Source organism: Ascaphus truei, chromosome 4 (assembly GCF_040206685.1).
Source record: "Ascaphus truei isolate aAscTru1 chromosome 4, aAscTru1.hap1, whole genome shotgun sequence".
NCBI lineage: Eukaryota > Metazoa > Chordata > Amphibia > Anura > Ascaphidae > Ascaphus > Ascaphus truei.
In genome coordinates, this window is record NC_134486.1 from 115,035,675 (window position 1) to 115,053,939 (window position 18,265).

The following is an 18,265-nucleotide window of genomic DNA, read 5'->3' on the forward strand; positions in this document are numbered from 1 at the left end:
TGCTCTTTGGCTTGCTGTCCCCAGTGTCAACCACACTCCTACCTACAGTATTATGTATTATTTATTTATTTATTTATTTCCGGTTTCAATGTTGTGTTTTCACTTTTTTTATTTTTTTTAAATTCATTTTATACATTCATAGTATAATTGATATAGTGGCAGATTACCCTTTCACTTGCAGAGGATCGCAGCGAAGCAGGTTGCCAGTGGAGGAGAGCAGGTCCACAGCGCTATTGCAGGGCAGACATCGGAAGGAGGGGCGTTTGACGACACAGCGCTGGGGCGTGCTCCTCCCCGTACCTCCGAAGCCCCCGCGCGTGCGCACACACACCATCACATGCCCGCTACCTGCACTATCCTGTTTTGCTGCCCGGGCACATCTTCGGCTGCCTGCCCGTGCACATCTTCTTAGCCGTCCGCGCACAGCATTTTCACCTTCCCGCACACAGCGTCTGCCGGGCTGCGCACACCAGGTTTCGCCACACGCCACATGCACCCCCCTAGATAATCTTGCGCCCCCCAGTTTGTGCACCGCTGCATTCAATCACAACACCAACACACAATCACAACACAGACACAGCAGACATACTCAATCACAACACACACAGAACACACATTCATATCACAACCAACACAGACACAACACATACTCAATCACAGCACCCACACCCACAGACACAATACTCACTCACAACACACACAACACATACTCAATCACAACCAACACACAACCAACACACAACATCACACAACACACACTCAATCACAACCAACACAGACACAACACAACATACAATAATAACAGTCACACACTTTCACCTGGGGGGTTGGGGGGGAGTACAAGCATGCTCCGGTCCCCCGTGTGCTACTGCAAACAGACAGGAGGAGGAGGGGTTGTCTGTGTGCAAGTTAGGCCCCCCGCAGCAAGGCTCCGCCCCCGCAGCAAGCAGACAGCACGGAGTTTGAGCTTCTTGGCCGCCCGCGCACAGCATCTGCCCAGGTTTTGCCGCACTCTGCCTACGCCCCCTCTAAATAATCTTGCGCCCCCAGTTTGCGCACCGCTGCTTTAAGGAATATCACTGGGTTAACGTTGGGTTATTTGCTTTAGTGGCTAGGCATTGGGTTAAGTAGCCTAATGGAGTTTAGTGCATCTGAGCCTAACGGTTTAATAATTGTACATTGTTAATGTTATGTATTTGTGTCACCTATTAGAGGTTGGCTAGTCTCATCTTGCCTGTTCCTGCAGTAACCATTATATACATAGGCAAGATGGGCCTAATTCCAGCTTGAGGTAGGTGATACAAATGTGTGCTTTTATTATTATGCCTGATATCTTCAGATAAATTAGTTTTGTGCATAGCATCTGGATAAGTCCGTTGGTGTCATTTACTCATTTGCATGCTTGCCGTTAAATTAAATTCAAGTCCGTAAAATATGCGTTATTAACATGGTTATGAAATACAATACATGGTAAACATAACCCACTTTTTCCTTAAATGTGTATTTTTGCCTTATTGAAGTTTAGTATATCTAGGCCTATGATTGATATTGCACAAACACAGAAGGTTTTGCTTCAAGTGCTGACATCACTTTAAAATGGGAAAGAGAACATATGGGAACTAGGGGTAATTATTAGGTATTTGCTCTGTTTATTACTTTTACTGGAAAAATGTATTACCCCTCCTTCTATTCACGTTTCAGGCACAAGGTTCCTCAGACATTTCACTTCAGATCTCCGTTTCTGACTCACTTAGCAGGTAATTCACTAGTACTATTAATGTATTTTTATGAAACTAAAATTAAAGATGATGTTTAAGTAGGGATTGCAGTTTTCTGTGTTTTTTATTTTTGAATACAATGCTTGTTTTTATTTTTTGTTTGTTTTGACAGTGTTTATTTAAAAAAATCATTTTTTTTATTATCAGTGTTTAATGGACTTATTTTAATTGTTGGTGTTTATTAGCGCACTTTTAAAATATTTTTTTTTAGTTTTTGTACTTCTCCGTGTTGCCTGCGTCTTCTGCCCATAGCAGGGCTAGTAAAGGAAGTGGAAATGAATAAGAAATTATTCTTCATTTTCATTTTTGATTTTCATCGGTTTTAATTTGGGAGAACTGATTTTTATATGTATGAACTATAGGCGCAACTTTTGATGCATCTCATTTTAACATTATGCTGACTGTCTCCTCCCCTAACTTATCCATAACCACTCCCCACACTCATTGCGCAGGTGGAGAACATTGGGGCAAAAAAAGGAAAGCATCTTGATACATTGATACAGACACAATTTTCTGCAGTTGGCGACACATCTGTCCAATGACCTTATTGTATATCTATTGGTGCAGCCAGTATAGTCGCTTTTGGCCAAATGTATATAGGGTTTTCGGCCAAATAGCCACTTTGATAGATATGGAATTACTCTCAAAGTCTTGGCCAAAAAGGTCTGCTTTGCATAGTACTGTAGAAATGTGTTTCTTACATTTTGCATAGATGTTAATGCCACTTAAACTTTGTGGAGTTTGTTTCTATGAAACACAAATTAGGGGTAACTTTTTCTACAACCCTCCACCCTCCAAAACACTTATTTTTAAGGCAGACTGCACAGTATGGCAGGCAGATACCGTGACACATGATGTGAAGAGACTCCAGTTTAAAGTATGAATTTTAGAACAAAAAGCCCCTTGGCATTCATCAATATAAAGCCATTTTAGTGTGTTGTGAATAATTGGAATATCTTCCCTCTTCTTTTTATTCAAAGCCAATAACATGTGTACTATAATTTCCTGAACTGTATTGTCTCTCTTGTAAATTTCAACCCCAGATGATCTGATGATTACAGCATTTATTATGCACACTATTTGAGGTTAAAGGGTACAGTGTAGGGTCTGACTCAGTTTAACTCTGGTACAGTGGGTAGGCTTTTCATTTTTGGCCACAATTTCGTAATTACAATTGTATACTTCTATGAAAAGTTTAGCTACAGCAAAGTTACATGCTGTAGTAGGTGAGGTTGAAAAAAGACATACGTCCATATAGTTCAACCTATGCCAAGTTTAGACGACCAAAACTTTATCCTGTACCCATACTTACAGTATATTGACCCAAAGCAAGGCAAACAAAAAACCCCAGTGACAGATCATTCAATGATATCTCATACATTAAGTGGAAAAAGAAATTCCTTCCTGACTCCAAGAATTGGTAATCGGATTACTCCCTAGATCAATATCCTTCCCATGTTTATTTATTTGTTAAATCTCTGTATACCTTTCTAAAAAGATGTCCAACTTTTTTTTTTTTAAACAAATCTATAATATCTGCCATCACAGTCTCCATGGGTAATGAATTCCACATTTTAACTGCCCTTACTGTAAAGAACTCTTTCCTTTGTTGCTGGTGAAATAGCTTTTCCTCCAACCTTAAGGGATGGCCCGAGTCCTTTGTTCTGCCCGTGGGATGAATAGTTATTTTGAAAGCTCCTTGTACTGTCCCCAACTATATTTGTATATAGTTATCATAACCCCTCTTAGACGCCTCTTTTCTAATTTAAATAAATCTAATAGCTACCCTCTCATAAGTTAGATTGTCCATCCCCTTTATTAATTTTGTGGCTTGTCTTTGCACTCTCTCTAGTTCCATAATGTCTTTTCTAAGGAGTGGTGTCCAAAATTGTACTCCATATTCAAGGTGTGGTCTTAATACTGCTTTACAAAGGGGCATAATTATGTTTACTTCCCTCCCATCCATTGCCCATTTAAAGTGTTGATATTTTTAATACATTTCAGTGATGTATATAATATTAAAGGGTCAATAAACTTGCTAGCAACTTTAAATAGATTTTTGACCGAAGGCCAAAACTCCATTAAAAGTCCCTTTTAGCCCATACTCTGTATACTGCAAAGTTGTTCATCAGGACTTTTTATTCGACTAGCCACGGGTGCCAAAGCGGCCTACTTCTGTATTGTCTTCACACTATAGAAAACGTAATAAAGACAAAAAAAAAAAACCTGGACTGCATCATGCATGACTTCATGTCCACTAACGCAGCCAAGGTGTTACAAAAAACAACTACCTAGAAATACTATGTATTTCATGGCACCATGACCCCGCTATGGCACACAAGGAGTTAATCTCCCCCTCCCCCACCTCCCAGGGGAACCAACCCCTAAAATCCACGCTTCCTACCCCCCCAAACAAACCTGACCACCCCCCTCTCTATAGCAATGACCAATATCCCTATTAGCCAAAGGTGACCAACAGAGCTTTTGGCCGATTTGAACACAATACAAATGTCACACAAAACATACAGTATAAAAATTACAAAAGTAATATTAAATGTAAATATACTAATGTATAAATATTAGTCCTTTTGTATCCAGTGTTGCATGAAAAGACCCCCCCCCCCCCCCCAACAATCTTCCAGGTACTGCAGTTGCATTTTATTTGTATTTTTTTGATCTTCCCATCTTGAGTGCCATCCCTGTCCAACGATGGTCATTTCATCTTGCGATATATATCTGGCCTGCAGCCATTTTAGTTTCTTTATCCTTGTGCTGTCTGTCTTTTTTGTTTGGTTTCAATCCCAATCATTATTTTTCCTGTCTCCTCGGATAATACCCAGTATACAGCTCTCTTCTTTGAGTTGTCCAAAGCTTCTGAATTGTTTTTGCGTTTAGTGTTTGCTTTCTCTTTACCTCTCAGACATTTGTAGGATGTTGATCGTCAATAATAATTGTGGTGATGACAAAGTGTTGGCTATGCCGGTCTGTCTAGGGGCCCTGTCTCAACACCTCTTATGGCTGCAGTTGAAACTGCCTTTTAACAATAAATAAATAAAAATTTCCATTCAATGTGTGCATCAATACAATTTGCACACTGACAAGGGATTGGCTAAATTGCCGATTGATCTGTTCTCCTGTAACCAATGATTCGGCTGGGGGGTATTTAATTTCACTGTTAGGGCTGCACAAGAGTACCCAGCATGCAAAGTTCTGTGTGGAAGATCATGTGACCAGGCGGGCACTAGATATAATTGGTGCACTGCTAGAGAGAAGGCAGGGCTCAAGAGCCAGAGACTGACTCAGAAGAAGGGGATGTAACTTTGTAAATGGTTTCTATAGAAACAAAAATGCTTGCTACATTAGAATACATTAAAAATGTCTAACATTTTTTTTTCCAAACAAATGCTTACAAGTATTTTTTCATAGCATAGAACTGATTTATTAAAAAATACACACATGCAGGATTTTGCTTGAACTGCAGGTTTAACAGCATACTGTATGTTACAGGTAATGTTGAGACTTGTCCAGAAATAGAAATATAGATGTATTTTATTAGTAATCCATCTATAAAAGTATTGCTGCCTTATAAGAATTAGCTAGGAAAACTGTGGGACCTTTTCTATAAGCCTCGATAACCCACTTATCGAGGCCTTTTCGACCAAAATGCCTACTGCTATTCTGTAAGCCTTGATAAGTGGGCGTTAAAGGCATGAATTGCCAATTTTTTTCAGCCGTCCAAAACATATCGCCGGGTGAGCGGCGATAAGCCACTTACCGACAGGTTCTGAAACTCATGCAATTCTATTAGCCTCGATTTTAGTTTATCGAGGCTAATCGCTGCTCTAGAATGGCGAGTTTCTCCCAAAATCCTCACGCCAGGAAAAGTTGGCGTGAGGCTGGTAAGAACCTGCAGAGCAGGTGGCGAGAGAGGTCTTGCAGGAAAAAAAGGCATTTTTTTTTCCATCGGATTCACGGCGGGAGTCTCTGGAGCTGATACCCATTAATATCAGAACCGGAGACCCCCGGCATGAATCACATGCAATAAATCATATAAATTGAGCAGGGAACCGATACAAACCAGCGCCCATATAGATATATGTCCAATGAGTCCAAAATAAAATCCAAATGGGGGTAGATGGGAGAGAAGGGTCCAATGAAGGAAAGTACTCCAATCAGGGGGTCCGTGACATGTGGACAGAGACAAGAAGAAAATCATAGTGTTACCTGTATCAGTAATTGAATGAAATACTGCACGGATACAAAAAACAAAGGAGAAACAATAGACAAATAACAGAAAACATATACATAAAACACTAAAGCTGAAAATACAATAACTATTTATTAAAACAAAGGAGCCTGCTGCAGCGGGTCATCAAGGGGTTAAAACCCAAAACCCTACTTACAGCAGGACCGGAACTAGTTAGCGTATGATTCAAAGCAGGGAAAGATGTCAGAAGCAGAGAGGGTCCTCTGTGGGCTCTCAGATGCATGGTGTACGTCCTTTGTTCCCTCCGATTTCAGGAAGTTCCCAAGATGGATGCAGAGGGAGGGGAAGATACACACAGCTACACTCATCAAGCACAGCCTCTCTCACGATGACGTCGCAAGGTCACGGCGCCTTGGAGAAAGCCGTCTGTGGAGCGTTTCTGATCATTTTAGCAGGATACGACGTCATCGCGAGAGAGGTGGGGCTTGATGAGTGTAGCTGTGTATCTTCCCCTCCCTCTGCATCCATCTTGGGAACTTCCTGAAATCGGAGGGAACAAAGGACATACACCACGCATCTGAGAGCCCACAGAGGACCCTCTCTGCTTCTGACATCTGTCCATGCTTTGAATCATACGCTCACTAGTTCCGGTCCTGCTGTAAGTAGGGTTTTGGGTTTTAACCCCTTGATGACCCGCTGCAGCAGGCTCCTTTGTTTTAATAAATAGTTATTGTATTTTCAGCTTTAGTGTTTTATGTATATGTTTTCTGTTATTTGTCTATTGTTTCTCCTTTGTTTTTTGTATCTGTGCAGTATTTCATTCAATTACTGATACAGGTTACACTATGATTTTCTTCTTTGTCTCTGTCCACATGTCATGGACCCCCTGATTGGAGTACTTTCCTTCATTGGACCCTTTGGACTCTTCTCTCCCATCTACCTCCATTCGGATTTTATTTTGGACTCATTGGACATATATCTATACGGGCGCTGGTTTGTATCTGTTCCCTGTCTGTCTCTGGTGTTGTTCACACCAGTTTTTCCTGGCTGCCCTGCTAATATTATTATTACAACTCTCTTTTTTATTCATTGTCACATCCCTATCTCTAAGGGAATTTAGCGCCTAGAAGCACCTTTTTTCTGTGTTTTATATAAATTGAGCAGTCAAACAAAAAAGATGAGGCGAGGATGAAAACATGTAGAAATAAGGCAGGGGCCAGGATCGAGAGAGAGATCCCCAGAAACCAGGAGGAGAAGCATTGAAAGAAAGAGAATGGGTGGAGCATTTGTAGGGGTGTGTTTTAGTGCAGGGGTATTACTGTTTGTCAGAGGGCGCAGATAGGAAAGGAGTACATGTGAACTAAGAAGTGGAGAAGGTAGGAGAGATGGAGATATATGAATGGAACTAGAGTAATAATGAGGATGGTAGAAAGTGTAGGTTTTGGAAAGAAGTGAGGATAGAGCAAATATAAATAGTAAAGGAGGCATGGCAGTGGTAGTAGTGCTAGTAGAGTGTTGGGAGGTGCGTGAGGGCTGGGTAGTGTCCATGACGTTGGGATAAGGGTAAACAATAAGATGTGAAAAATAAAGAATTTATGAGTGGTAGTGCTGTACTTTCTTGAGTATTTGATAGATGATGTCCTCCTGTTCAACTCCAGGAATAACTCCATATGACTTATCCACAGGGCACTGCAATCCCTTGTTATCTTTTATCTTAAATGATCTTCTTAATTATATCACAGTTGGTTAGTTACATTTTCCTACATCTTAAGTTATACACTTGCGAATCGTCTTTCACAGCTATGCATATCCAGTTCTCGCGGCTTGGGATTGTTTCATTCATTTATTGTAGTTTTCTTAGTACTGTAAATGCTTTCTTATTTTGGTATTTTCCTATCCTGTTTTTTGCTTGTGATTCCTTCAGGCAATTTTTCTGCTCACTAAACTGCACTCTTAATTAGTTCTTCATAATGGTTTTTTTTTTTTTAATGTGTCCCGATTCTACTATGTTGCATTTCACCATTGTTTCTAAAGCAGATTAAACCTTTAGATTCAATACATAGTTATTGATGCAAAGACAGTGCCGTTGTACAGGTTAGATTGAAGCTCCTTTCGGAGTAAAACTAATAACTACAACGCATGTACAGGCAGTCCTCGGTTATCTGACACAATACGTTACTCAAAATGGCGTTGGATAGCGAAACGTTGTAAAGCGAAACACGTTTTCCCATAGGAACACTGTTTAAATGAAAGGTTCCGTTCCTGAAGGCATTTTTAATGCTAAAATACACAAAATATTTTACGCAGACAATAAGATATACAGCACACACATAAATTATATAATGCATCGAACAAGGAAAACCTACATGTATTAGGCCAGAAATGTAAAGTAACTCAATGTATGTGAAATTAACTATGCCTAATAAAAAAAGTTTTGAAAAAAAAATAAATTATATAGTGCATATACTGTAATATAACATAATAGTATATTATATACACGTAAACAACTTTCCAAAGCGTCGTAAGAGCGTTGGATAAGCCATTTTGGCGTTGTAAAAATGAACATAGGTATGCATTGCATAGCGTTGGATAAGCCAGCGGTGCGCAAACTGGGGGGCGCGCCCCCCTGGGGGGGCGCAAGATTGTTTAGGGGGGGCGCAGGAAGCAGCGGCGATTTTGCCAGGAGCAGAGGGAAAAAAGCCGTCTGCAGCTGAAATTTTTCTTTTGGCCATTAGGTGGCGCTGTGCTGCGCTGTGCTACAGTACACAGCAGCATCTCGTTGCTTCCTGCATCAGCGTGTGACATGGGGAGAGGGGGTGAGTGAGACTGGGACATGGGGGAGTGAGACTGGCACATGGGAGAGTGAGACTGGGACATGGGGGAGTGAGACTGGGACATGGGGGAGTGAGACTGGCACATGGGGGAGTGAGACTGGGACATGGGGGGGAGTGAGACTGGGACATGGGGGGGAGTGAGACTGGGACATGGGGGGGAGTGAGACTGGGACATGGGGGGGAGTGAGACTGGGACATGGGGGAGTGAGACTGGCACATGGGGGAGTGAGACTGGGACATAGGTGAGTGAGACTGGCACATGGGGGAGTGAGACTGGGACATGGGGGGGAGTGAGACTGGCACATGGGGGAGTGAGACTGGCACATGGGGGGTGAGTGAGACTGGCACATGGGGGAGTGAGACTGGCACATGGGGGAGTGAGACTGGCACATGGGGGGTGAGTGAGACTGGCACATGGGGGGTGAGTGAGACTGGCACATGGGGGGTGAGTGAGACTGGCACATGGGGGGGGGGGGAGTGAGACTGGCACATGGGGGGGGAGTGAGACTGGCACATGGGGGGGAGTGAGACTGGGACATGGGGGGAGTGAGACTGGGACATGGGGGGGAGTGAGACTGGGACATGGGGGGGAGTGAGACTGGGACATGGGGGGGAGTGAGACTGGGACATGGGGGGGAGTGAGACTGGGACATGGGGGGGAGTGAGACTGGGACATGGGGGGGTGGGAGAGTGAGACTGGGACATGGGGGAGTGAGTGTGAGACTGTGGCATGGGGAGGGTGTGAGTGGCATGAGGGGGGTGAGAGTGTGAGATGGGGAGGAGGGTGAGAGTGAGTGTGACATGGGGAGGGGGGGTGAAAGAGCTACATGGGGATGGGGATGAGAGAGACACTGGCAGGAGGGAGAGAGACACAATGGCTGGAGGGAGAGTGTGAGAGAGACACTGGGGGGAGGGAGAAACAATAGCTGGTTGGAGAGTGCAAGAGAGACACTGGAGGGAGGGAGAGGCAATGGCTGGAGGGAGAGGCAATGGCTGGAATGAGAGTGAGAGACAATGGAGGGAGGGAGACACTAGGGGGAGGGAGAAAGAGAGAGAGACACACGGGGAGGGAAAGAAAGTGGGGGAGACACTGAGGGGAGGGATAGAGAGGGACTGGAGGGGGAGTGAGAAATACAGGGAGTTGGAGAGATTGGAAGAGGAGTGTGAGACTGGAAGAGGGAAGAGAGTGAGAGACAATGGGGGGAGGGAGAAAGAGACACACTGGCTGGAGGGAAAGAGAGTTGGGGGGATGGAGGGGGAGACACTGAGGGGAGGAATAGAAAGGGACTGGAGGGGGAGTGAGAAAGACAGGGAGAGGGAGAGACTGGAAGAGGGGAGAGAGGTCCTGAGGTGTTCTAATGTGGCGGGAAGAGAGAGATTAATAATACAGCAGAAATGGGAACGCTATTAGACAAATATTATAATATTTATTTTTAAGTTATGTAGTTTCAGCTATAAATACTTTTTTTGTAGACGCGTGGCGGGGGCGTTACAAAGCTGGTTCGCCCTCAATGGCTGAACCAGCTCACGTGCGCTGTCATGTGATTTTGATTACATAAGGCAGGGGGGGCCCGAGAAATTTTATGGATTAAAAGGGGGGCTCGGCATAAAAAGTTTGCTCACCCCTGGGATAAGCCATTCGTTGTAAAACGAAGCGTTGTAAAACGAGGACTGCCTGTACTCCCTTCTCTGTTGAGATATGCTGGTCCGAGCCTGCCTCATGCCAACTCTTGATGCAAGCGTAGTCTCTTACAAGGCGGGCTTTGTCTCTTTAGTATAGGTTACCCCCCACTTATAACACATATATGTGTGTGTGTGTATATATATATATGTGTATATGTATGTATGTAAATACTGTATTACGATCCAATAACATGCTCAAAAGATAGGCTACCAAAATCTCAGCTGCAGATGAACGAGGAGACCTGTCGGTCATATTCATTGGGATGCACTCACCTCTTCCCCACCCCCTCCTCCCTCCTCCCCACCCTCCCCCCTAGATGAGGTGACCGTGAATGCTAAAGTGTTGTATTTGATGTATGTAGTTTAATGTCGCCACGGTGTACGACAGGGGTGGGGAACATCCGGCCCGTGGGCCGCATAAGGCCCGCGAGATAATTTGGTCCGGCCCCCGTGCGTCCCTGCCCGTTGCATAAAATAATAAAAAACAAAAAAAACAAATGGCAGCGATTCAGCATGCGCAGAGCAGAGGTGAGAAGTGCAGCTCTAGACTCGGCTGTCATGCTCAACCCGAGAAGCCCAAACCACTGCAGGCTCTGCTGGAGGGGAGGGGTGGAGTCTGCACCAATGTGACGGCAAACAAGCTGAGGAACTTCCTTCTGGGACAGCATGCTTTAGGTAGGAAGAGCTGTACTGTATCAATAGTCAGTCTGGCCACACCTCCCTGTTTATGGGAGAGAATCTCACACATACATATATATATATACACACAAATACATACATACATACACACACATACATACATATATATATATCCCGGTTTAAGGACACTCCCTTTAAGTACACTCGCGAATAAGGACATATCACCCAATAAACAAACGGCAGCTCACGCATGCGCCTGTCAGCACGCCCTGATCAGAAAAACCAGCTCCCTTCCTGTACTAAAGCTGTGCGCAAGCGGGGAGACTATAGAGCCTGTTACAAATGCGTTATTTACATCAGTTATGCACGTATATGACTATTGCAATACAGTACATGCATTGTAAAGTGGAAAAAAGGTAGTGCTTCACTTTAAGTACATTTTCGCTTTACATACATGCTCTGGACCCATTCTGTATGTTAATGCGGGGTATGCCTATATATATATATATATATATATATATATTTATGTATATGTATATATATATATATATATACATATATATAATATGTGTGAGTGTATATATATATATATATATATATACACGTGTGTGTGTCAGTGAGAGAGTGTGTGTGTCAGAGAGAGTGTGTGTGTGTGTATATGTTTGTGAGAGAGTGTGTGTGTGTATATATGTGTGTGTGTGAGAGAGAGTGTGTATCTGAGTGTGAGAGTGTGTGTGTCTGAGTGTGTGTGTGTGTGTGTGTGTGTCAGAGCGAGAGAGTGTGTCAGAGAGAGAGATTGTGTGTGTCAGAGAGAGAGTGTGTGTGTCAGAGAGAGAGAGTGTGTGTGTGTGTCAGAGAGAGAGTGTGTGTGTGTCAGAGAGAGAGAGTGTGTGTGTCAGAGAGAGAGAGTGTGTGTGTCAGAGAGAGAGAGTGTGTGTGTCAGAGAGAGTGTGTGTGTCAGAGAGAGAGTGTGTGTGTGTGTGTCTGAGAGTGTGTGTGTGTCTGAGAGAGTGTGTGTGTGTGTGTCAGAGAGAGAGTGAGTGTGTGTGTGTGTGTGTCTGAGAGTGTGAGTGGGTCTGAGAGTGCGAGTGGGTCTGAGAGTCAGATTTCCCTCCCCCCCTGCCCGGTGTGTGTGTGTGTGTACGTGTGCAGACACCAACCCACAGTCAGTCATAGTCACCCACCACCCAAGAGTCAGTCAGTCACCCAAAGAGAAGCAGTTCCAGCCATCACATTAGGGGTGAGTTAATTAAATGTTTGACTAAATATAGCAGGCTAATTTTTAAGTTGATAATTTTGTATGCCCCTCGAATGATTTTATAAATATCAAAATGGCCCTTGGCAGAAAAAAGGTTCCCCACCCCTGGTGTACGATGACCAAGTTATTAAGCTGTCATGTTATGACAGTATATCTCACTGTTCTTGCCCATCCTGTGCTTTCCTGTAGCGGGCAGTTGATCTTCTGGGCGTGTTTGTCGGCTCCCGGTGGGACGCACGGGGTGCGCTCTTTTTGGGTTTGAGCGGTGCATACTAATCACCTAACTGACTGTGAGGGGTGTGTCATCTGCACAGCTCACCGACTCAATACTGATACAGGTTTATATCTTATATTTCTCCTTGAGAGGGCATGGAGGTAGTGCTATATTCCCAACTAGGTCCTATGTAGGTTACCCCTACCTCCACCTCCCTACCTGCTCCGTGCCCCCCCCCCCCCTAGACCACCCCTCCCCCCTCTTCGACATCCTGCCCCTCCTCTCTCTCCCTCCCCATCGCCCCCCTTTCCCCCTATCCCCACCTCCCTGTTAAAATCCCAATGGGTGATCTCATCCTTCCCCCCGCCCCCTCCTATATCTCTTCACTCCCCCCGTATACATACCTACTGATTGGAGTTGCACTAAACATGTTCGCTTCATGTTATTGACTGTGATAACCTGTTAAGTTGGGCCATTTACTTAAGAGATGCTGCTACAGATATTGGTTATGTCTGGTTCACCTGATTGAGCAGAGATTTATGTTTGAAGCTCACATGTTGTATAAAATGCCCCTCCCCCTCTCTCCCTATTAGTTTACTATACCTCCCCCTCCTCTCCTCACCCCTGTTTACTCATTGACAAGAACTGTATATAATATGTTGTTGATGTAAAAAGCAACACTTTTATAACTGTTTATATTCCTCACTGGAAAATGTTGGTGGTTAATTAGGCTTTAGGGACGCCCCTACGTGGGAAAGGGGGTTAACCCTAGACATATGATCAGGACGGCCCAGAGTTGACCACTGACTGGGGTCCACCATGAGCACCCGTAGGTGAGGAGGGGCGCTTACCTCCATCTGGCTCTTAATGGGGCCCGGCCCCCTCGTCCGTGATTGTTGCGCAGTACACAGATGTGGTGCCCTGTTCACTCCACGCCAGATCTAGGGAAATCTGATCTTGACAATGTAGTATTTGCCCGTAGCTGCTCTCGTGTGGTTAGTGGGAGGGGGCTCCCCCCGCATCCCTCTCCCCTTCCTTCACCTCCTCCCCCCCCCCCTACTATTCCTTCCCCTCCCCCTCCTAACACCTCCCCCCCTCCCCATCCGCTCCTTCCCCCAATTCCCCCCCATCTCCCGCACCCATTAGCAGCTGTTTCCTCCTCCCTCCCCCCTACTGCCTGACCGCCCTACCCATCCAGAATTCCATAAGAAACAGGCCTTATGTAAAACACCCACAGAGGGCAAAGTGATTACTAGAGAGCATGGGCTCCACTCTCCTCCTGCCTGCGGATTCCCATTACCGAGGCTACCCCCAAAGGGCCATAAGCCCAAAACCCGGTCACCAGGATGACTGGCTCTTCTAATCTAGGGTCGATGAATGACCCTCTGTTTCTTTTTCTATCTGCCTATATACTCTCGGCAGGCTTTCCCCTTCTTTCTGCCCCTCCCTCCCCCCCTCCCCTCCAGATATGGTCCAGATCCGCAGGACCCAGCACAAGTATAAGTGCCATCTCTGACAGGAGACATGGATACTCAAATAAAAATAAGAGAAATTGTCAGGACCCCTCTGTTGGGAAAAGAGGGCTCCTTAGGTCCCATGATCCTAGTGAAAGCCATGGCTCAGTCCGCATCTATTCAAATATTCTCGCTAAATGTGAAAGGCTTACAGTCTCACAAGAAGCGGAGGCTGGCTCTCCTAGAACTAAAAACGATCAGGGGGAGACATAATATTTCTCAGGAGACACACTTTGGGGCTCAGGACCCTCCTAATACCTTCAAGGGTGTCTTCCCTTTGGCTTACTATTCTTACTACAGTAAACGGGGAGTGGCGATCCTGATTCGACAGGGTACCCCCCTGACTGTAGAAAAAACGGTGATGGACCCAGAGGGTAGATTCCTGCTTATATTTGGCTCACTTTCAGGGTCAGCAATTGCCCTACTCAACTCACCAAATAAAAATCAGCCAGACTTTCTAAAATCAGTGTTGGAGACTGTTGACCCAAGCTTCCTGCCCTCTTTGATTGTAGAAGGAGACCTGAACATGGCCACCAACCCTGATGTGGATAGGTCCACGGTGCCTAGACAGACGCACTCAGTCTCAACCTACAAAACTGGGAAAAATTTAAGGATATAATGAGGGACTTCACAAGGAAAACTCCTCGAAAAAAAATCTATAAAGCATTGACCGCTGCCAGAATAGAGCTAAAACAAGCCCAATTTGACGATGTTGAAAGAGCGCTGAGGTGGACGAATCAGCGCTACTACGACAAAGGAAATAAGCAGACAAGTTCTTGGCTACTAGGTTATGAGGATTGCGGGTCAGGTCACAAATTACGGCGATCAAAGATAAAAGGGGCAATGTTATTTATAACGAAAAGAAAATCTCGCAGGAATTTGAAAACTTTTGTACCAAATTATATAATTTAAGATCTCAAAGGGACGACTCTCTGTTCACAAACTCGGAGACAATTAAGAAATACCTAGATAATTGTAATCTCCCAAAATTGTTAGAGACAGAAAACAAAATTCTAAACGCTAAGATCTCACAGAAGGAACTCGCAGAGGCGGTAAAGACATCAAAAAATGTCTAAGGCCCCGGGCCCGAATGGCTTCTCCAACATCTATAAGAGGTTCCTACCATTACTCTTTCCCTATTTACTAGAGATATTTAACTCTTTCATGGAGGGTAGCCCAATCCCACCCACAATGTCTACTGCAAACTTAACTATCATCAACAAAGAAGGCAGAGATCCCATGCAGTGCGGTAGTTACAGACCAATATCCTTGTTGAATAATGATCTTAAACTATACAGCAAAATTCTGGCCCTACCAAGATTGATCCACGTTGACCAGGTTGGATTTGTAGCGGGCAGACAGGCGTCTGATAACACCAGGAAAATAATGAACATCATCGATCATGTCCAACGTGTTGATACTAAAGCTATCCTATTGAGCCTGGACGCAGAGAAGGCGTTTGATAGAATAGATTAGACATTTTTAGACAGCACTTTGGAGAAATTCAGATTTAGGGATTCTTATTTAGAAGGGGTCCGGGCTTTATACCAAACCCCCACAGCTATGATCAAGCTACCGGGGAATAACTCAAAGCCAATTAAAATAACAAATAGTAAGAGACAGGGATGCCCATTGTCCCCTCTTCTTTTTGCTCTAACTATCGAACCGCTGGCTGGCACTATTAGAGCGAATGTGAATATACAAGGTATAACAATTGGAAAAACAATCTACAACATTTAATTTTTCGCCAACGATATAATTTTGACCTTGGCTAACCGCCAAACCTCCCTACCCAACCTTCAAAAGGCACTCTAGGACTTTGGAATAATTTAAGGATATAAAATCAATTCCGATTGATTCAATTCCAATTCATTGTTAGATAAATGTGCAACTTGACACTTGTAACCAAAGTAATGTTGTACTTTCACTTTTTTTTGATGCCTTAATCTGAATCTCCCAGACCAGAAACTTAAATGAATAAAACTACATTTCAATTATAAATGGAGTTCCACGCATATTAAGTACCTGGGTGTCAAGGTGACCAGACACTACCACTCACTGTACTAGAGAAACTATCCCCCCCCCTATTTGATAATATTAAAAAGGACCTAGCTAAGTGGGAGGGACATCAAATTTCAGGGATCGGCAGAATGATCTCGGTCAAAATGAATATCCTCCCGAGGCTACTGTACCATTTCCAAACCCTCCCGGTCCATATTCCAGGCCCTGAATTGAAAAACCTTGTAATCAAAATGTTTCATTTTATATGGCAAGGTAAAAGACCTAGGGTAGCCAGATCGATCATGATTACTTCAAAGATGAGGGGGAATGGACGTTCCGCATATCCTTAAATATTACCACGCTACTCAATTGAGACAAGTAGTAGTTTGGAACACCGACCCAACTCAGATTTGCTGGTTAGCCATCAAAACGCACTATGAAAAATCGCCTCTCTGCCGATAGGCCTACTGCTGCGGCCGAGTTTATTCGAGCATTTGCCCGTTCTCGGCCGCAGCAGTAACCTGGCGCGCGCCGGAGGGTGCCGGGCGCGCGCCGAAGCAGCGGAGGAGCGCCCTCCGATCGGGGCGCTCTCCCTCCGCTGCCGGGTCCGCCGGGTCCCCCGGAACCCCCTGCCGCCGTACCCCACATCGCGGGACACCAGGGCTCCCTCGGGGAGCCCTGGACGCGCGTGCAGGGGGCGCAGGCACCCGATGACGCGTGACCGCGCATCGGTGATGCGCGGCACGCTGAGGGAGTGCGGCTAGCACTCCGGGGCATCCCCCGGCTTGCGGTGCTAGCCGTGCTCGGATTAAACGTGTCGGTAGTGTATGGGTTGTCGACAGAAGAGATACGCAGTACAGGAAGACAGAACTTGGAGACATACTTGGGAGATCTGGACAAAGTCTAAGAATAGATCGGGTTTAATCTCTCCTGTCTCACAGCTCACCCCATTATTTGATAACCCGGATTTCCCCCCGGGCTGCGACTCTAAACAATTCAATCAACTTAAAACAAGGGGTATTAGGGTAATTGCTGACCTGCTGAGCAACAGTAGGCTAATGGGCTTTCAGGAGCTCCGAGTTAAATATGAAATGCCTGACAAATTTATTCAAGTTTCTTCAAATTAGACACTTTCTTCAGGGTCTATCCCCGAAGCTGGAATTTCCCTCTATGTCAGGGTTTGCGGTGCTCTATAGCAAAGGCTGCTACCAAAAGGGCCCTATTACTAAGATCTATGCGGGACTAGAGTCAGCTGTGGACTCATCTGATCATGACTACATGACACGATGGGCCACGGACCTTAACATTGAAATTGAAAGAGACGGTTGGGAAAACATATGGGAGTCCGCTTCAAAAACATCCATATGCACCATAATTAAAGAAAACATCTATAAAATGATGTACTATTGGTACCTCACCCCAGCGTGCCTAAAGCGGATATATCCTCTGGTGTCGGATCTCTGTTGGAGAGGATGTGGACAGAAGGATGACATGGTCCACATTTGGTGGTCATGTCTGGTTATCCAAAATTACTGGAAAATGATCCAAGCCCTTATTAGGGAAGTTATGGACCTTTCTGTTCCTATCGAACCGCTGGTGTTCCTGTTAGCCAAGCCTGCGGAAGATGTTGGCCGCCCGATGAGAAAGCTAATCTTATTTATTCTTACGGCGGCAGCAAGGTGTGCTATTGCGGCCTACTTGAAGAAATTAGCCCACACCTCTAGGAGAATGGTTGAAAGGAGAATCAGTGAGGTTATGGAGATGGAAAAAATGGCGTCTTTCCTGAGACAGTCCACTGATGACTTCTACAGGACTTGGGAACCGTGGATAGCTCAGAGACCTGGCTAGAGCTAGGACCCACTGTAGAAGATTTCTAGGGATAAAATAAAGGACCCGGCGCTCTAGGAACCACCAGAGTCCTCAATGCCCAAAAACATCAATACCCCGACTATATGCGGGAGCGAGTTGGGCCCGCGGACCCCTCCCCCTTCTTCCCTGTCCCCTCCGTCACCCATTCCTCCTCCTTTCCTCCTCCCCTTTCCTCTTCATGCCTTAGGTCCCCTTCTTCCCACACCCCCTTCCCCTTCAACCCCCCCCCATATTGTTCTCTCCTCTTCTCCTTTGTTCTTTCCTCTCT

The 18,265-nt window shown here is 44.9% G+C and overlaps 1 protein-coding gene across 3 annotated transcripts in view; it reads left to right on the forward strand.

The window, feature by feature from the left end:
* Window positions 1-18,265, forward strand: part of LOC142493050 (interferon-induced, double-stranded RNA-activated protein kinase-like) — a 129,344-nt gene that overhangs the window by 40,713 nt on the left and 70,366 nt on the right. For all 3 annotated transcript variants that reach the window (XR_012800968.1, XM_075596485.1, XM_075596486.1), the window contains one exon: window positions 1,702-1,757. Coding sequence is in view for 2 of the 3 variants with exons in the window: in XM_075596485.1 (XP_075452600.1) it covers window positions 1,702-1,757 (56 nt within the window). In the remaining variant the exon portion in view is untranslated. The remainder of the gene's footprint in view (window positions 1-1,701; window positions 1,758-18,265) is intronic.